Genomic DNA, 17,585 nt, shown 5'->3' with positions numbered 1-17,585 from the left:
CAAATAGGCATTTAATCTACAGTTTCCTTATAGGTAATCTACTGCTTCAGTTCAACTGAATTTTCCAACGAATTCCATCAATACTTTTAACACATTCTCAGGACAACTGAATCCCACGATTAAGCAAACTGCAGTTATAAAAGACGTGGAGTTTTCAGTTGCTGGGTCGGTTTTTCTCACATGGGATGGGGGGGGTTGTTGTTGCTTTTGTCTTTTTTTTTTTTTTTTGAGATAACTAGCAAAATAGCAAAATCCATGAAAAACCTGGAGAGTGAAGGAAGATAGCTCTCCAGTTGCATGTGCTGTGTCTTAGTAGAAAATCTTTTAGTAATTAACTTTTTTTAATAACTTTTTCCCTACTCTTCTTTTCCATCACTTGATTATCTCTGTAGGTATGCCACTAATTAGAGGCTTAATAATACCGTACACATACTTCAATCCACATCTGATACTGAAACATCAGGCTCAAGTAGTCAAGGAAAGCTCGTTTCTGATAAACGCATGGTGTTCAAGCATTACACTTTCTGTTCTTACATTTTCTACCACAGACCACTTCTCAGTGTGTCGGTTTCTGAATACTCTCAACCTCCATTAAAGACGAGTAATGGCAATTAGAACTGCATCGCTTTTAGCCACCTTATCAAAATAAGGAAGCTCATGTTGCTCATTTTCTTTGTAGCTGTCCAAAGGTGACTTTCAAACAAAAGCTTCCAACTCTATTTAAAATTACACTTGTTAACTTTGTAACTTCTTTTCAGGACAGACTTGACAGCTTTAATTAAAACTCAGTATAACATACTGTCTTACATAGTTTCCCAGTTGGGCAAGATTTCATTGTTCCAAGTTAAAACAGCATTGCCTATGCTGTCCTCCAGCTTACAGCGTTCCTCCAGTTGTTTCTTTCTCTTCTGGGCTTCTTTAAGCTCTGCAGGAAAACAATTTCCTTTTCAATTTAATAAAGCCAGGAAACAAATACTTCAGAGTTAGCTACACAGGACTACATTGCCATGTACAATCACCTTATATACACACAAATTTACAGCAGACTGTTCTAATTCTAAAACTTTAGTGTATGGTTAATCTCGGTGTCCTACATCACAAATCTACATACTGGAATCCTTCAGAATAAAACCCTACGTTTGTCATGTTGAGTTTAAACATGTTTTACATTTTTCTATTACCATTCAGTATTTCTTCCTGAATCATCAGTTACTGTTTTTTTCCCACAAGCAAATTTGTTAGGCAAGCAATTTAACGAATGCAGGCAGACACTCTTTATAGCATCACAGTGGAAATACAGAATGTGCGTGCATGTGCACACACGATCAACAATATGGGAAAGTACTGACGTGGCAAGGAGAACTAACGGAAGAACACCATGTACCATGAACTTTGGAAAAAACACATACAACCTGATGGGTCCACTTAAAACCCAACAGAAGCCAAGCCTGGACCATACTGTCTCCTAATATTTTCAGCTTTGATAGCAGCTCTTTGTAAGTCTGTCTAAATGGGGGCTTGCATTTGTCTCTGTATGAAAACAGTGCTTACACACTTTGATTTTCTGACCTCTACACAACACATTACTCTGCCAAGTTGTTCATCTGTGGAGCGGCTGTAGGGAAAATGTTTTATTAGGTATTTACATGGGCAGAATGACGTAATCCCATCCAGACAGCACACAGACTTGGCCCAATGCCTAACCTGAGCATTACTTTTTCCAAACCATCTATCATATATGCAACAAAAGAACAGATAATCTTCTTTGGGCTACTAACCATTAAATGGATATACTGACATGGGAGTCGCATAACAGAGGAGGATGCATTTCCCTGGTAGGCGTATGATGTTCAAATGGCCTATTTTTATTAAAACGTCAACTGCAGAAAGCAAGGAAGTTTTAAGTTCCTATCATCTTCCCACTGTTTCATATGGCTCAGGGGTTTGTTCGGCTGCAAAAAAAAATATTTCCAGAAGCTCTCCCTGGGCACACAACTTTCATGAGTTCAAATTTCCCATTACTGCAATGCTTGGTTTTATTAGAAAAGCCAGATGGTCAAAAATACCTGCAGGAAACCACTACTGTCAGCTCCACCTGATGTGCACAGTACAGTGTTACTTAGACACTTCTGTAAACAATGACAGATAAGAAGAACCTTAGGAAAGCTGTAAATTTGAAGTGGGAGATGGATTACCAAATAAAATAATGACATTCCTATCTGCAAAATGTATGTAATTACGTACTACAGCCTCAACAAATTGTTCCTGACACAAAACTATCAAAAAGTTTTAGTTCTCTAAAAAAACTATTCTTAATTTGACTGACATTCTAATTCAATATATTAGTAGTTTTTTAAACCTACAGACGGATGCTACTCAATTATTTCAGAGTTAGAAACTCTTAAATTTCTTTCCTGGTAGATTCTTGGAATGTTTTTCAGATGAAGGTGGGGCTTTTTAATGAAACTACTTTTGTCCTTCCCTCTTCCCTGGATTGATTCTCTTTTGCAGGGAGGTGCAAATCTCTCACATTACAGAAAAACTGAATGACACAAGTGTATTTCAGGTTTAGAAATACCCCTCAACTTTACTGCTCTCTTCTGAAGACAAGAAATTCCATCACCTCTTTTTTTTGCTTGAACCACCATTTCTTCGTACTGCTGTCTGTGTTTCTGAGCTTCTTCTGCTGGTTTTGCTGGGAGGTTCCTTAAATTAAAAAAAAAAACACAGTATTTAAAGTTGGCATGCCTGTCTAAAGACAATTCTAGACACTTCTAAAAGAAAGGCACAATGCCACCTCATGTCAAAATATTTGATCAAAAAGTAGTCCAACAGATTCTTGGAAAGATGTTTTTTGCCAGAGTCAGCAGAAGAAAAGGAAAGAACACTGACCAGCTATAACTGACTCCTTTTATACACAAAATATGCTGAGCAATTTCCTTTTGTTTGGTAATTTCAGCATTTCTATTATTAAACCAACTGAACCCACAGACTAATCTTCATAAATAAAGGGAAAACAGTCATATCAAGCTAGTGGTTTTATTTTTAAACTGATCTCTACAGATAAAAGTAGGAAATTTTATTCACTCACTGTGTACCTCACTTAAGAACTACATCCATAATTTTCTTTACTCATGCAGTAATGACTCACCACACCAGCTTCCTTTTCCTCTCTGATCTCAGAGACCCCATTTCCTATTTCGGAAGGTTTAGCTCCTTGCCCTCATTTATACAGCAATAAGTGGAGCTGGAGTCATTCTGTATATTCTCCATTTCTTAATGACATCATCACATATGCGAGATGATGTATCTGTTAAGATTCTGTTAAGATTCAACTTTTTCCAGTTAAAGCCAGAGAGACCATATAATATTAACTGATTTTTCCCTGGAAGTTTTCCCTGAACCCTACAGGTGAGTAGGAAACCAAAAGCAGCCCCTTTGCAAAATATCTCACTGCATTTCTTTTGGAAATCTTACATTTTTTTGTTGCAGAAGATCAACAAGAAATTACTTAAATCCTAACAGTTAAAAAAGAAAAATGTAAACTAAGTAAACAATTTAAAGAGATTTTTTTTTAGACAGATTCATTAGAGGACAGCACTGTTGCTGAGAACAGTTTCCCCCACTAGACAAAAGAACAATGATTCAACTGTCTAGAATCTTTCAAAACTTTTTTTTTGCTAGAAGTTCCTCAGCCTAACAACATTAGGAAAAAAAAAAAGCAGAATCTGAATGCTGTCCTGTCTGTCACGTAGCATTAATTGAATCTAGCTGAACACTGTATGTCTCAAAGCATCTCACACAAAGAATGATTTTAACAGACAGGTTTTAAATAAAACAAGTAAGCTAGTACATATTGTTTCCACTTATACAAAGAAAACCTGCTATAACAAATAATCACTCTTAGGTTGTTCTAGATGTTCCAAGAAGTCTTGGCATGCAGCTTACCAGCTAACAAAAGTGTCTTAAATGACCCTACAACTAAACTAGTTTGATATGAGCATTCTTCATACGCATTTGTTGATGAAAGCATAGACCTGTGCTATGCCAGTTCTTTGTACCAACGCACAGCAATATTAAAAATGCAGACACCATGTCTGTAAAAATGTGTATTATTCATGAATTGTCTAAATATGACTGAACTTGTGAAATTTGGGAGTAAATCATGGTAAATAAATCTTCTGGGGACTGGTCTGCAAAGGCAAGAATCTCTTTGCAGTAACAGAGGCAAGCAACTTTTCAAGTACTTGACAACCCTTATAACATGATGCTGATCCCACTGCAGAACAATCATTATATTCTTTCATTATTTATGCGGGTTTGGTCTTTCTCTGTGCAAACAGGACACCATATCCTTGCTTCTAAATTTCTTTAGCATATACCAGCTTCATTTTTATCTTTATGTTCTCTCAGGGAAAATAAAAATCCCTTACTCATGTTCAGAAGCTAGAATTACTCAAAACTAAAGCTCTGCTCTCCTAATTACCATCTTCCACTAAATGCCATATCTTTTACTATAACACTACTTTTGTTTGAATAATTTTCCTCATAATTACTCCACTTGCATACTCACTAGCCTGAAAAAAATATATTCTTTAAAATTAAAATCACCTGTTTAAATTAGAGTGAACGAATACTGTAAGAAAAGCTTTGCTAGCCTCATTTTAAAGGGACCCTCACTGAGGTACTTCTCAAAACTTACGCTGGTCTGTCCTCTAAAATAAGTGCTGTAGTGGAGAGTGGTTCAAAATCAAGATTCTTCCTCACATTCTGCTTAGGAGAGAGTGGTCTGTGAGCTCGACCAGTTTTTTCTTCATATTCCTACAGAAGCAAAAGAGAAGACAAGTTACAAGAGTGGAGAACACCAAGATGATGCGCAGGAGAATTTAAACAGGGTCTATAAAAGTCATCAAGATATTGCTTTCAGATTTCTGCCCAACTGCAGTCCCGTTTAAGCTCTTCAGCTAGCATCAACTCAGAACTGAAAACAATGGTAAAATTTAAGTTCAGGAATGAGTTTCCATGTTTTCTTTCATTACTTCTGTTCGTACAAGCATCTTACATTTCTCTGGATGGAAGCCTGCACTAATAAAATGCTGCTAAGTATGAGCTTTTGAAATAGCACGAACCATCTGAGGTATAAAATAAGACCTATCTAAAACATTTTTATTTACATGGTTTTGAAATTGAAGCCAAAAACTTCCAGAGTTTTAAAGTCTCACTTTAAGATTTCTCCTACCCATGCTATTTTCAGATGCAAAAGTTCAGTGACAGCAAAAAAGGGTTAAAATTATGGTTAAAAAGAGCCCTCTCCCCTTCTTATAATGCCCTGAAGTATGACAACCCTAAATCGTAACAGAGCATAACACTAACTTGTGTTTATAATACAGACACTGGCACACCAGAGCAAGTCTAGCAAAGAGGCACCCCGATGCCAGGTCTGGAGCAAAGGACACCTGAACTGAAGCTGAGGGAACTGGCCTGGTGCAGCCTTCAGAGAAGGCTTCTTCACAGGGATTTCCAGGCAGAAACAGCAGGGTGGTAAAGAGGCTACAAGGTCTCTGAGCTGTTTGTATTTACAACATGAAGACAACAGACAGAAACTGCTACAAGTTCCCAGAAGTGAGGTAGAACCTCCAACCCAGAAGGCATTCAAAACTCAGGTGGGTGAGGGCCCCGGGGTCCCCATCTAAGCAGACTCTGGTCTGAGAGGCCCCTCAGACCCCCCAGAGGTCCCTCCGCCCTGAATTAACGTCACTGTGATCTACGTTTGAGGACTAGAGTAACACATACTACACAATTTTTTCCTGCAAACACTGTTTTGGAAGAAAACACACAAAAACCATGACCTATTGGGGTGAAACAACCTTTACACAGCTCCCTTCTACCCCAAAGTGTGAAATACTACAGCAAACGCTAAGTACAGGAACAAACATGGTCAAAGAGTCCTACAGAAAAACAACATGCATATTATAGATACGTTAAACTTTATCATTAGTTCTACCACTTCCAAAAAGCACCTGCTTTGCTGTATAGCTTGTTTATACCATATTCATTACATAAAAAACCACATGCACAATACTCTGAAAACTCAGCATTGCGACTGAGCGCTAAGCACAGTGTCCCAAACACAGTCTCTTCCTCCCCTTTTTCCTGTTAGCACAAACAGTTCCTCAAACAGTACTGATTCTTTGTACTGATTTCTTTGTCAACCTAACCCGCCAATTATATAAAAAATAAAAATTAAAAAAATTCCTTGAGCAGAAGATCCAACCCACTAACAAAACCGTAACAGCCTGGATCACTCGAACCAAAACAGGATGCCTACCACTAACATAAAGGTCTTCTCCTCCTTAAAGGACACACAAAAAACACACACATAAATGCAGAGCCACTCAAGTTATTCCATGTTAATGCTGTCCCATTCGATTCTAGTTCAAGCTAGTTCTGGGGGATTCAAAGGAGCAGTTGTGTGAAGCTCCTGGGACACAGGAACTCTCTTTTCCCTTGTTTGCTAACAGGGTACTGTCCCGGCAATCAATCCTGTGATGCCTGCATTGCTGTGACGGGAAACATTGTCATGAATTTGGAATGCCTGCCTCATTAATACCAGTTAATGCATGACATCAGCTTGAAAACAAGGAAAAGAACCAAGAAAAATGTATTTAAACTACCGAATAGTGCTTAGCTTTGGCCATCAAAGGGAGAGAGCTCGTACTGATGAAGCTATTAAAAAAAAAATCTATTGAGAAAATACGCAAAGAGATATAGTAGAAAAGGTACTGCGACAGACAGCATGTTCAGCACGCTAAGACGCGGCTCCTACATTAAGAGCTCCTTGAAGGCAGCTGATGGTGACCAGCTCATGAGTGTGCCCTCATTACGTGCCTCTGCTGCCCCACGAACCACAGAGCACATCCACTGCACTTATAGAAACGAAGTAAATGCCTATTTTTTCTCCTAGTTTCTATTAGGATGTAGCTATTTTTCACAAATTAACCTAGTCAAATATTAACCTACATTACTGCTTCCCCAGATGAGGTGAACCTTGTTCCTAAATCTAATGGTTTTACTCCTTTGAGATACTACCAGTGACAGAAAAACCAGCTGACATCCACAAGAAACTGCAACTACGCAGAAATCATCACATATAGATCACCTTAGAGCATTGCTGAGCTTGACATTAAAGCACAAGCACCCAACGCTTATTACAGAAGTTCCACAAAAGCTGCTTGATTTTTGCTTACAAAAATTATTTTTGGGGTCTTCCTTCCCTGAAAGCCAACTACAGAGCAAAACTGCTTTTGGAAGGTGCAAAAAAAACTGTACACCCTGGGCTGCAACAGGGATTTTATCTCATTCAGTAGAATTTATTTGGAAATCTCATTCGCCTAAGCACAAACTTTTCCAGCCCAGCACTATGAATATCATCCCTTCACGAATTTCTTGACTAAAGAATGTTTTATTTTAGAATATTTCAGAGCATGGGCGGCCAGTTACAACAATGAGGTATTAGTGCAGTTATCCAAACCTCTTAAAGTCACAGAAGCCAATCCCGCGTTTCAGCAAGTATTCACTGATGCGCTTTACTCAGCATCACCCTACAGCAAAGCAGCCAGACCGGCACACAAAATGGGAGTGGCACGTTTTATCAGATTAGCAGTATGAGTCCTTTGTAGTATTTTCAGTAGTAGCCAAACATAATAAAAATGTCCTTTGGTGACAGATTGGTGACAAGGCTGCGTATGAATTAGGAAGGGGAAAAAAAAAAAGAGTCATAGGGAACAAAAGCACTTCAAAATGATCTTTATTTCGGTAAGAAGAGAATGCAAATTTGAACGTAGCATTGTGTGATACAGCAATGAAAGGGACTGAAGCCTCCACAAACTCACAAGTATCTGCTGATGGAGCAAGCAGAAGTATTTGCACGTATCGGCATACTGCAATAGGCACACAATAGCTCATTTTAAGCTTTTTGTTTTTAAAGCAGACTCGAATCCCCTACAGTGACGAACAACACAGCATATATTTAAATCCTGGACTACAACTAGGGCTTGCTTACCTAAATCAACTTCAGGCTCCGTTCAGGAAGAAGCGCTCACCTCCGATGCGGAGCACATCCTTACCTCCGGGCTCACCGGGGCTTGCCTCCCGCTTTCTCCCAGGCCTGCTCCCCCCGCAGCCGGGCTCTGGGGGCTCTCCCAGCGGGCAGAAGCCCCGCTACGAGCAAAACCCCAGCGAAACCCCCGCGTCTCGCCAAGCCTCCTCGGCACCGACCGGCCCCGGCGCCGGGACGCCGGCCCCGCCATGTCGGTGCCCGCCGCGGGTCCCCGGGAGGCAGAAGCCGGGCAACCCCCGCCGGGCCGGGCCCCGCCGCGCTCGGCCTGCTCGGCCGCGGTCCCCCCGGCTCCGTGGCCGCCTTTGGGCTGCAGGGCACGGGGCGAGCGGGGCGCAGAGGCCGGAGGGGCGCAGCCCGGCGCCGGGGCTCGCCGCCTCCACCAGCGCGGGGTGTGTGGGGGTGGCAGCCGGTTCCCCGGCGCTGGCAGCCGCGTATTTACCGATCGCAGCCCCCCGGCCCCGCTCACCATGAAAGCCGCCCTCCTTCACCGGCAGCGCCGCCGCAGCCCCATGCCCGGGGCGCTCCGCGGGCCTGGCTCCCCGCCGCGGCGCCGCCCGGGCCCGCACGGCCCCGTGGGCCGCCCCGCTCCGCCCCGAGCCCCAGCGCTTCGCTCCGCCTCGCCCGGCGAGGCCTGCACCGCGGGGACGCGGAGCTGACGGGCACCTCAGCTCGTAAAAGCCTCGTCCTCTAATTCGTGCAGGCAGCAGTAATAATACCCCAGTACTGCCCCAACAACGCCCCGTCTGAGGAACCTCGGCTTCGTTCCTGCCACCGGCATTTGTGTCAGTACCACAAGGGTGTCAGAGCACCAAGTACCACAAGGGCTGGGCAGCTCCTGGAAAGCACTGTGGCCCCAAGCGCTAATGCTTTTTGTCCCAAGCGAGCTGAAGCACTAAATTGTCACCCCTATCAGAAGGCATTTATGTAAAGTTAAAACTATTAAAAGAGAAACAACTTCAGATGATGAGAAGTACCGTAACGTACTACCAACACTATTCCTGTGGTAAATCCTTGTCTTCTCACATGCTGAAAATGGATCAATACCGCAGATCTTTTAGACCAAGGAAATAGCCATCTGTCGGTCCACAAGAAGAGGAGCTCCAACAGCTCTGCTTTCCAAAAAAAAAAATATATATATATATATATAGAGAGAGAGAGAGAGAGAGGGAGAAAGTAAAGCCTGGTGAGATTGGAAGGCACTTCTGTATGGTGGAAAACAAAGTATGCTATAACTCTATCAGTTACCACAGATGACACTGATGTTCGGGACCAGTCTCTATTTTTAGGCTGCCACCATTAAAAGAGTACCTGAGGCTACTCAAACAACTTATGCACAAGCTTTAATTACATGATGCATTTTCCACTGGAATTCCTGCCTCTTTCAGTTTACATGATAGGAAGCAGACCAGGATTGCACAAGCAAACAGAAAATTGTTTTTTTTCCTGGCTTTTGAGTCTGATTGCTACCAAAATACCACTTCAGCATTCCCCATCTGTTGCTTCACAGCTTTCTACTGCACGCCCATCTGCAGTCTCTTGCCTTTTACTTACAGCGTGGTTTACCAGATCGATCCAAGCTGGTCCACACCTAGCAAGCACATAACTGCCCTCCCCTGCCCTTTTGGCCTCTGACACTGTCTCTTTGTGCCACTATAGGTAGCTGTGCGATGGCACACTAAACTGAATTGGGGAAATTACATTGCTAAAACAATCTTTTGTTGGATTAGTTTGGCTACTCTAGTAAATTCTGGGTCTGGGTCGCTGTGGGGCAAACGTAACTGCATACTGGCACACACAAATGTTGTCCAGGAAAAGGAGTGAGCAACAGGACCTCTTTCAGAAGATCAGCTGAAACCAGCATGTCATGAAAACTGTGACAATCTTGGGGCCGGAAACTAAGTTTTGATTCCTGACATGATACTAAACCATAAAATGGTCATTTTATGGAGGCTCTTATGTATGTAATACAACTCCAGGAATCAAAGGGATCTTAAGGACACTAACACCTCGGGCAAAGATCAGATTGAGAACATCCTTCAAAATTTAAGAGAAGGAATACAGATTGTTGAGATGAAGGAATTATTTGAAAGTTTAATGTTAAAAGGATATATATATACACATGAGAGCTTTTTATATAACTCCAAAAGAGTAGAGAACTGGTTTGAAATGCAATCAGTTTATTAGTTATGGGTCTGAAAAACCAAGATATCCAAGTTGCACACCCAAACTGCAGACTTTGCCAAAGTGATCTGACAAGTTGTACAATTGATTAATGATTCAAGAGCCATCAGGTCTACTTGCTTTACCTATCTGTACACATTTTTAATCCTCTTAATTTATAGAAATAATACCGGAGCAGAAGATAGCAGTATGATGATGGAACTTGACTGAAATAGCATTATGTCCATGAAGGTTGATTTTCTACCAGGACATCCTTCTCATCTTTAGTACCACAGTATTTTCTTCTTCTATACATAACAAATAAGGAATGCTTAAGCAAAGTAAGGGTAAGAAACTACAGCCAGTTCACACGAGGAGAAGCTCACACTACCTATTTTTAGGCATCATTTCAAGTGCTCTGAAATTACCCCCTTATCCCCTGAAAAGCTTCTCTCTGCTTACTACAGATGATAGGGAATTTGGGCTTGCAGCTTTAGTCCCACAAAATCACACTGAAGTTAAATGAATAAAGTAGTGCACACATCTTCCAACAGGTTAACAGTAGAGAGAACTAGAAGCTACATGCCCTACACTGCAGTCCCGAGCTCCATCCACTGGACCACTTCAACAATTTTTGTGTGTATGTATTTTTATAGTATCATATTTTGAGCAACAGACGCATTGGGTTAAAGAACGCTTAAAACTTAAGCCTATACAGGCCAATTTAGGTCTTCCAAGAAAGAATAACAGTTCACTGTTTTGGAGTCTGTAACATCTAATCATGCAACACGTTATATGTATCAGATGGTTTTCACCCTCAGGGTTCACATTTAATTTGTGCTAAATGTGAATAAGTACTTTTTTGATCATACAGAGTCACATGCCTTGTAATAAAAAAAGGGGAAGGAATCTAGAACAATGTTACCTATAAGCAAAGGACTATCTAGAAGAGACAAAGCATACCTACAAACCGTGTGGTTTAACAACAGCTCCTTATTGTCAAATGCGGTATCTGTAATCAGATTGTGAGGCATACTCTTACAAGTGACTCCAATATGAGTCACAGTAACCAAAAAACCCCTAGTACTTAGAACGTTGAAAAGGATGTAACTTAATTTGCATACACGAACGTGCACAGTTTCCCTGCATACTGATACCATCTGATACACTACAGTATCAAACAAGTGGAAACATCTACTAGAAGGTCTTCCAGCAGAGCAAGCATCTGATAAACGCTTGAGCAAGAGAACACAAGCTAAGTGTTTTTTTTTGTTTTTTTTTTTTTTGATGAACAGCTGCCAAAATAAAACACTACCAGCACCTCTTTTTAGTATATCCCTTAAATTTCACTTCTAGGGATTGGGATTACACTGAATATGGAACTTATGTAAAACTATAATTTCACATAAACTATGTCTGCTCACTAATCTCTCCAGCTCAATTTTCTGTATAGCCCCAGCACCATGCCCTTGCCAGTCATCTCTCAGCAACTTTTTCCTCTGACATTTCACATTAGCGCTGATGTGCTGGTGTTGCAGAAGAAAACTTATCTTTCCTATCTCGTTTCAAATTACACACTCTTCAGTGTGACTATTTAGGAACTATCTGGGCAAATAACAGGAAAAAAAAAGGTATTCTTCAAGCTGTGTCATTTTTATGCTGACAACTCTGAAATGGCCAAAACACCAGGTTAACTCTAGGATATAGGAAAGGAGTCACAGGAGTATGACATTTTATTCTGCAAGTTCTCTAATATGGCCTCAAATATGGCCTCAGTCTTCAAGGCAGCATAAAAGTGACCCAAGAATGCCATCTACTTTGTAATGCACAGCAACTCACGTGGTTACACTGTTCGGATACCCACATCAGCATGCAGTTACTATTTATCCTCACAACCAGCTGTCTATGTAGGTGAGTATGTGCAGGTCCTATTTCGGTGTATGACTTCAGTATATACACCAGATTAGTGTGAAAGTGGCACTTCACTTTATACTTTTAATCATACTCCCTGCCCCTCTTTTCAAATCCCCTCACTAATTTCTATACCGCCTCCTCATCAGGATTTGTCCATTTCTACGTATCTCTGACCTTTCTGAGTTTTATACTTGCCTGCCCTTAAAAAAGGGCAGAAAAGCAAAGCACTAAAGCCACTTCAAGTGGTTTTTGTACATCCTTGCTATCTAATCCCTGAAACTACCCTTGAAGCAGTTCCTGGTACCAATTTCTTACATGCTTAATAAAAGCTTCTTTTCTCACATTGATGGAATGCTTCACAATATCTTTCATCATCCATTTGGATTGGAAGACTCCTGCACCTTCTTTATTTAATGCTACAGAAAATATCAATATGTAAGTTTTCCTGATTTTTTTTTTTTAACTTAAGGTTCAGTTTTGAGGAGAAGAGATTTTTAAGGGAACACCCTAATATAAATAAAGTACATGAAGGAAGGCAACATATCTTCATAACCTAGCTTAAATCGATGGCTATTTGGAGGCTTCAGTATTCATGACTATTTCCACTGAACCTTGTCATGCTAAAGAGAGCTTCACTACACAGCAAAACGAAATTCTGATGTGGAAGTTACTAAGAGGTACAAAATACATGTAACAGAATCACATAGAAAAAAATAGATCAAGTGTCCTCTGAGAGAGAGGGGGAGAATAAGAACATAAAATTTGAGGAAATATTTTCCCAATCTTTCTTCAGAAAGACACTTAAGGAAAAAGTATCTTTGTTTTTGTTTGTTTTTAAATCCTGACATCAGTACCTTCCAGGTTTCCACTAACACCCATACAGTATCTCCATTCACTTTGCACAGCCAAAGAACATCAGCTGTATGTGTTTTTGCTGGTGAGCATGGAAAGACTTAAACTTTTCAAAACCTTCATCTCTCCCCACCCCCATTCTTTAATTTTAGATGAAGCTTGAAATGTATAAACGGGAACAGAAACAAAGAAAACCTTTGGATTAGGTTTCTTGGGACATATTGAAGTCCACCAAAGCTTCCCCAATTAATTTTACATTGTAGCAATGCAAGTTCCAGTCTCCTGTTAGGACAGACAGTTTTCCCACAATATTTAGAGGCTAACACACCTGCTTTTAGGGATTTATCTCCAACTTTGCTTCACAGTCATGTCTTGCCAAATGCATCGGTGATGCAATGTTCAAAAACATGCCAGTATTTCCAGGCTCTTCCTTTACATAATTCTACTTTCGTTCCAAGGTTACTATGCTGAAAAAAACCTTACTGGTTACACGAAGAGCTAGGTGTTTAAGCGCTATCAGACTCACAAATGCCAGCTACATGTTGGATTCTCATTTAATAACAAATGAGAATGAACTTCCACCTGTGTAGCACGCTTTCTGAAAGCTACGAAGAGCTACGTACTTCATCTTCAACAGGAAAGCATTTTTCCACGAAATGCTTCTCGCATTTAAAAATAATCTTGTGCCATGTGAATTTACCCCATCTACTGCTAAGCATCAATTTGGGCTGCAAAATAACTGTTTCAAATAAGACAAACTTTATGATCTCGCAGGACAATTTAAAACTTACTGTATTTCCCTTAAAACTCAACACTAGCATTAAAATAGACCTTTTGGTAGAGATTAGCAGCAGGCATTTCCACTGCAATAACCAACAAAGCTTATACTTCTGTCTCTTCAGTATCTTTATTCCAATACATATCCTCAAAGACCACGTTACACTTATTTAGGATCCCTCAAGCTTCCAGGGCTTTTGACCAATACAGTTTCTAAGGAACTCTAGATACTGATAAAACTAAAATAAATCTTTTAAAACTGCAAAGGAAAAAAAAAAAAACTTTTCTTTCAAAAAACACTTTGGATCTTGTCATAACTGTTCAACTGATACTCAAGGCCTATTATTTTCTATTAGCCTCATGCTCTTAACAAATATTCTGTCCTTTTACATTTCCACAACGTAAGGGAGGAGGTTCCAGGAGCATCAAAAGAAGCGCTTTGGCAGCTAGACTGTTTGCTAGATTATGATACTAGGGTAGGTCATGTTACGTTCTTTTATTATTAAAATACTCAGGAACAATCATTCTTCTGTAGGATTAAATTACCCTTTCATTTACTATGGATGGAAGCTATTACTCTGTTTAATATTAGATTTGTTTGAGGCAGGTAATTTTCAAGTCAGGACAAGAGCAACACACTCTTTGTACAGGAATACAGCTAAGGGCTCCCTTTACTTATTTTTATTTAATTCCACAAAAATTAGATTCCCTTTACATATGATTAAAATTATTTCAAAACATTCTGATTTTAATCAGAAAGAAAGACATAAAATAGCACTGCGTTAAGGCAGCTTGCAAGTTTTGTGGTATAATCCTTTAGCAGGAAAATCAGAGTTACACCTTTATTTCTTGAGACTGCAACAAGAGCGAGCACAGGTTAGTTTCAGACTAACAAGGAGAGCTATGCCTTCTTCCAATACAATTGTATTTGTTTCCTTGTTTTAAAAAAACAAGGAACTCAGTCACACCATGACAGATCTAAATCCTGCCTTTCTGACGGATGACAAGTAGGAACGAGCCCAGAGGAGCACACAGGAAGTGAGTCACTCACACTCTTGGACTTCTACCGTGGAACAGGAAAAAATGCACTAGGCAGTTTGTAGAAAAGAGTGCTTTAAAGTGTGAAGCGAGTCTAAATGCAAGCCCTGCACCACTAACAGCTACAGCCATCAGTCCCAATGATTTCTCCAGTGATCCCTCCCCAGACAAACTCAGTATGAGCAGAAGACCATGCTCTATCCAAAGCCGTAATCTAGCTCCTGCAGGAATCAGCAGCCAGCTTGAGCCAACCACTTCCTGTTCTAAAGGCCCTGAACAAACCATCTGTGTACAGGGAAAAGATGTTAAGATAAACATTCAGAAAAGTTTGGTATTTTTAGACAACTGTCACCCATCAGCAGAGGGCAAGAGGAAGCTGGGCACGTGATGGCAGCTAGCACATGGCACTGCACGCATCTGGAACGCTCCTGCACGAGAGCTGCACGAGAACCTCCACACATCACGAGCCAGTGCCCTCTGCACTCTTCTCTGGTGGGTTTGTTTTGTTTCTTTCTTTTGTTTTGTCTGGATAAAGCATGCTACTGTCAACAGGAGCTCTGACTGCCTCTGTCTGGCTAAAGCACGGATTGCAGTAATTCCTTCCAGTAATTCCTGCTAGGTGCCATTGCTCTGCAGCTCTTTTCCGCCTAATAGGTCAAAGCCAAAAAACTGACTGAGAAAAGTTAACATCAGTTAGGACCATACCTTAAAAAAAAAAAAAAAAGCAAAACAAGATCGACTTAAATGATACCTGACCCAAATCAGTTCACGGAAGTTTTTCCTCCAGTACTGTTACAAGTTTAACTATTCACCCCATCAATTTATATATAAATATATATATTATATATATATATATTATATATATAGTGTATATATATAGTGATATATAGTGTATATATATATATAACTATATATACATATATAAAAATATAAAATCACCTACACACCAAGAGCTGTATTTAGCTATTTCACCAGCTCATTTTCACTTTATCTTATACTGCATAGTGAGCCTCTTCAGTACAACAGATTTTAATTGACAGGAATATTGATCCTACTTATAGTCACAATCTAATTACAGGAAAACACAGTTGGTAAATCACGTGGATTTATTCTCTTTTAGTACATCACTCTTAGAGGAAAGTCTGTTGCATCTCCAGTTGAAGACATTCCACTTGGGAAATGTCATTACTAGTACCAAAGAAGAACCAAGAACCAGACTTTTTTTTCCACAGAAAGAAAAAAACAACACAGGAATGACCAAAACGAAAAAAATAAAAACACTTTAGTAGGAGGCGGTGGGAATGCGCTGACACCAGGTTGTACGATAGGAACGATGTGATCATCATGGCTGAACAATCTGACTCAAATGACTTTGTTGGAGCAGGAAGGGCAAAACAAATGAAGTGTGCTGAAAGGCCTGGCTATAAAGCTCTTATGCTGTCGCTGTACCTACGGCACGGCTGCAATCTCCTCCTCAAGCCTTGCACAGACAAACTTGTTATCCACACATTTATATACATAAACCACTGTAGTTTTCCGCTACGTCTAAGGCAGGCACACTGTTTTCATCATTGGTGGTGTCACAGCAAGAATCACTCCCCAGTATTCATTTATTTGAATCCTTACACATATGGGAGAAAAAAAATGTCTCCCCTCCCCATGAAAAGAAATACTATAGCTTTTAGAACAGAAACTATTCTAAGTTTGGAAAGATGACAATTCCTAGGTTAAAATCTATAGCTACTTTTTAATGTTAAGGAACTACCATTATAAATCCAAATACAAAATGTTTCTGGGCATCAAATGAGTTCAAAAAATATTTAGAGCTGCATTTATGAGTAAAGATTGTTAACTGAAAGGCCTCATGTGTTATATGTGCTGAATTTTAATGGTATTGGCACTCAAAGAAAATGACGAAATTCCATCGAGCTCTTAGGGGAATTTATATGGTTAAAATTAAATTGAACTGTTTTCATCGATGTGTCCAGCACATTTGGAAGTGGAAAAAAGTTACACACTGATTCAAAAATGGATTTTGAGAAAAAGGATGAGACACTATAGAGATAAATAATTTAATTCAGGCTGCTCCTTGGGCAAGACAACTGCAATGCGTCTTAGGATACAGCTAGAATGTGGCTGACTCCTCTGTGTGCATTAGTCTTAATAGGCAAGATTGAGTGGCCAGCTGCTACAAATTACCTGAAGACTGATCACGAGAGGAGACAATGGAGAAGATGCAATCTTATCTTATATTTTTAAAAGAGTTTGTGAGTGAACAGTCTTGAGAAATAAAAAAAAAAGGCTGCAAACACATGGTGCTTACATCTGCTGTATTCACCAACCCCAAAAAGTGCTCCTGAAAGAAGCAATGGCCACAAAGCCAAGTTCAGCCTTACGGTCTGTTTAGCTGGGAAGATAATTTGACTTTGCTCTCAGTGAAGTACTGTCATCTGACTTCCCGTGCATTTTGACGCATCTATTATAAATGCAACTGGCTTAACCAGTTCTGCTCAGGCAGGATTCCTGAAGCTAATTGATACAAAAAATTAATCATGCAAACCTCCACCGTAAATGCACTTACAGCTTCTCTGATGCTATTACTTGTTCTGACAGTTTTTAAGCTTTAAAACATTTACCTGGGTAAAAAATGTACAACGCTCAGCGAGAATGCAAAGGAATCCAGCCTTAGCCTACGACCAGAATGGTTCCTTCCCCAGACAGTAAT

General features: G+C 40.1%; 1 protein-coding gene across 4 annotated transcripts in view; it reads right to left on the bottom strand.

Annotated features, from left to right (window-relative positions):
* TBC1D14 (TBC1 domain family member 14) overlaps nt 1–17,585 on the bottom strand; it is a 66,748-nt gene that overhangs the window by 24,283 nt on the left and 24,880 nt on the right. For 3 of the 4 annotated variants that reach the window (XM_083834492.1, XM_083834490.1, XM_083834491.1), the window contains exons 4-6: nt 4,703–4,821; nt 2,624–2,706; nt 808–925 (exon numbers count right to left, since the gene is read on the bottom strand). In XM_083834492.1, coding sequence (XP_083690618.1) covers nt 808–925; nt 2,624–2,706; nt 4,703–4,821 — 320 coding nt within the window. Of the gene's footprint in view, nt 1–807; nt 926–2,623; nt 2,707–4,702; nt 4,822–8,585; nt 8,723–17,585 lie in introns of those variants that run through there. The other variant, XM_083834493.1, reaches the window with a different exon arrangement.

The sequence above is a fragment of the Anser anser genome (assembly GCF_964211835.1).
Source record: "Anser anser genome assembly, chromosome: 4".
Taxonomy (NCBI): Eukaryota; Metazoa; Chordata; class Aves; order Anseriformes; family Anatidae; genus Anser; species Anser anser.
Note: the sequence above shows the minus strand (reverse complement) of the source record. Positions and strands in the feature narration are given on the sequence as shown.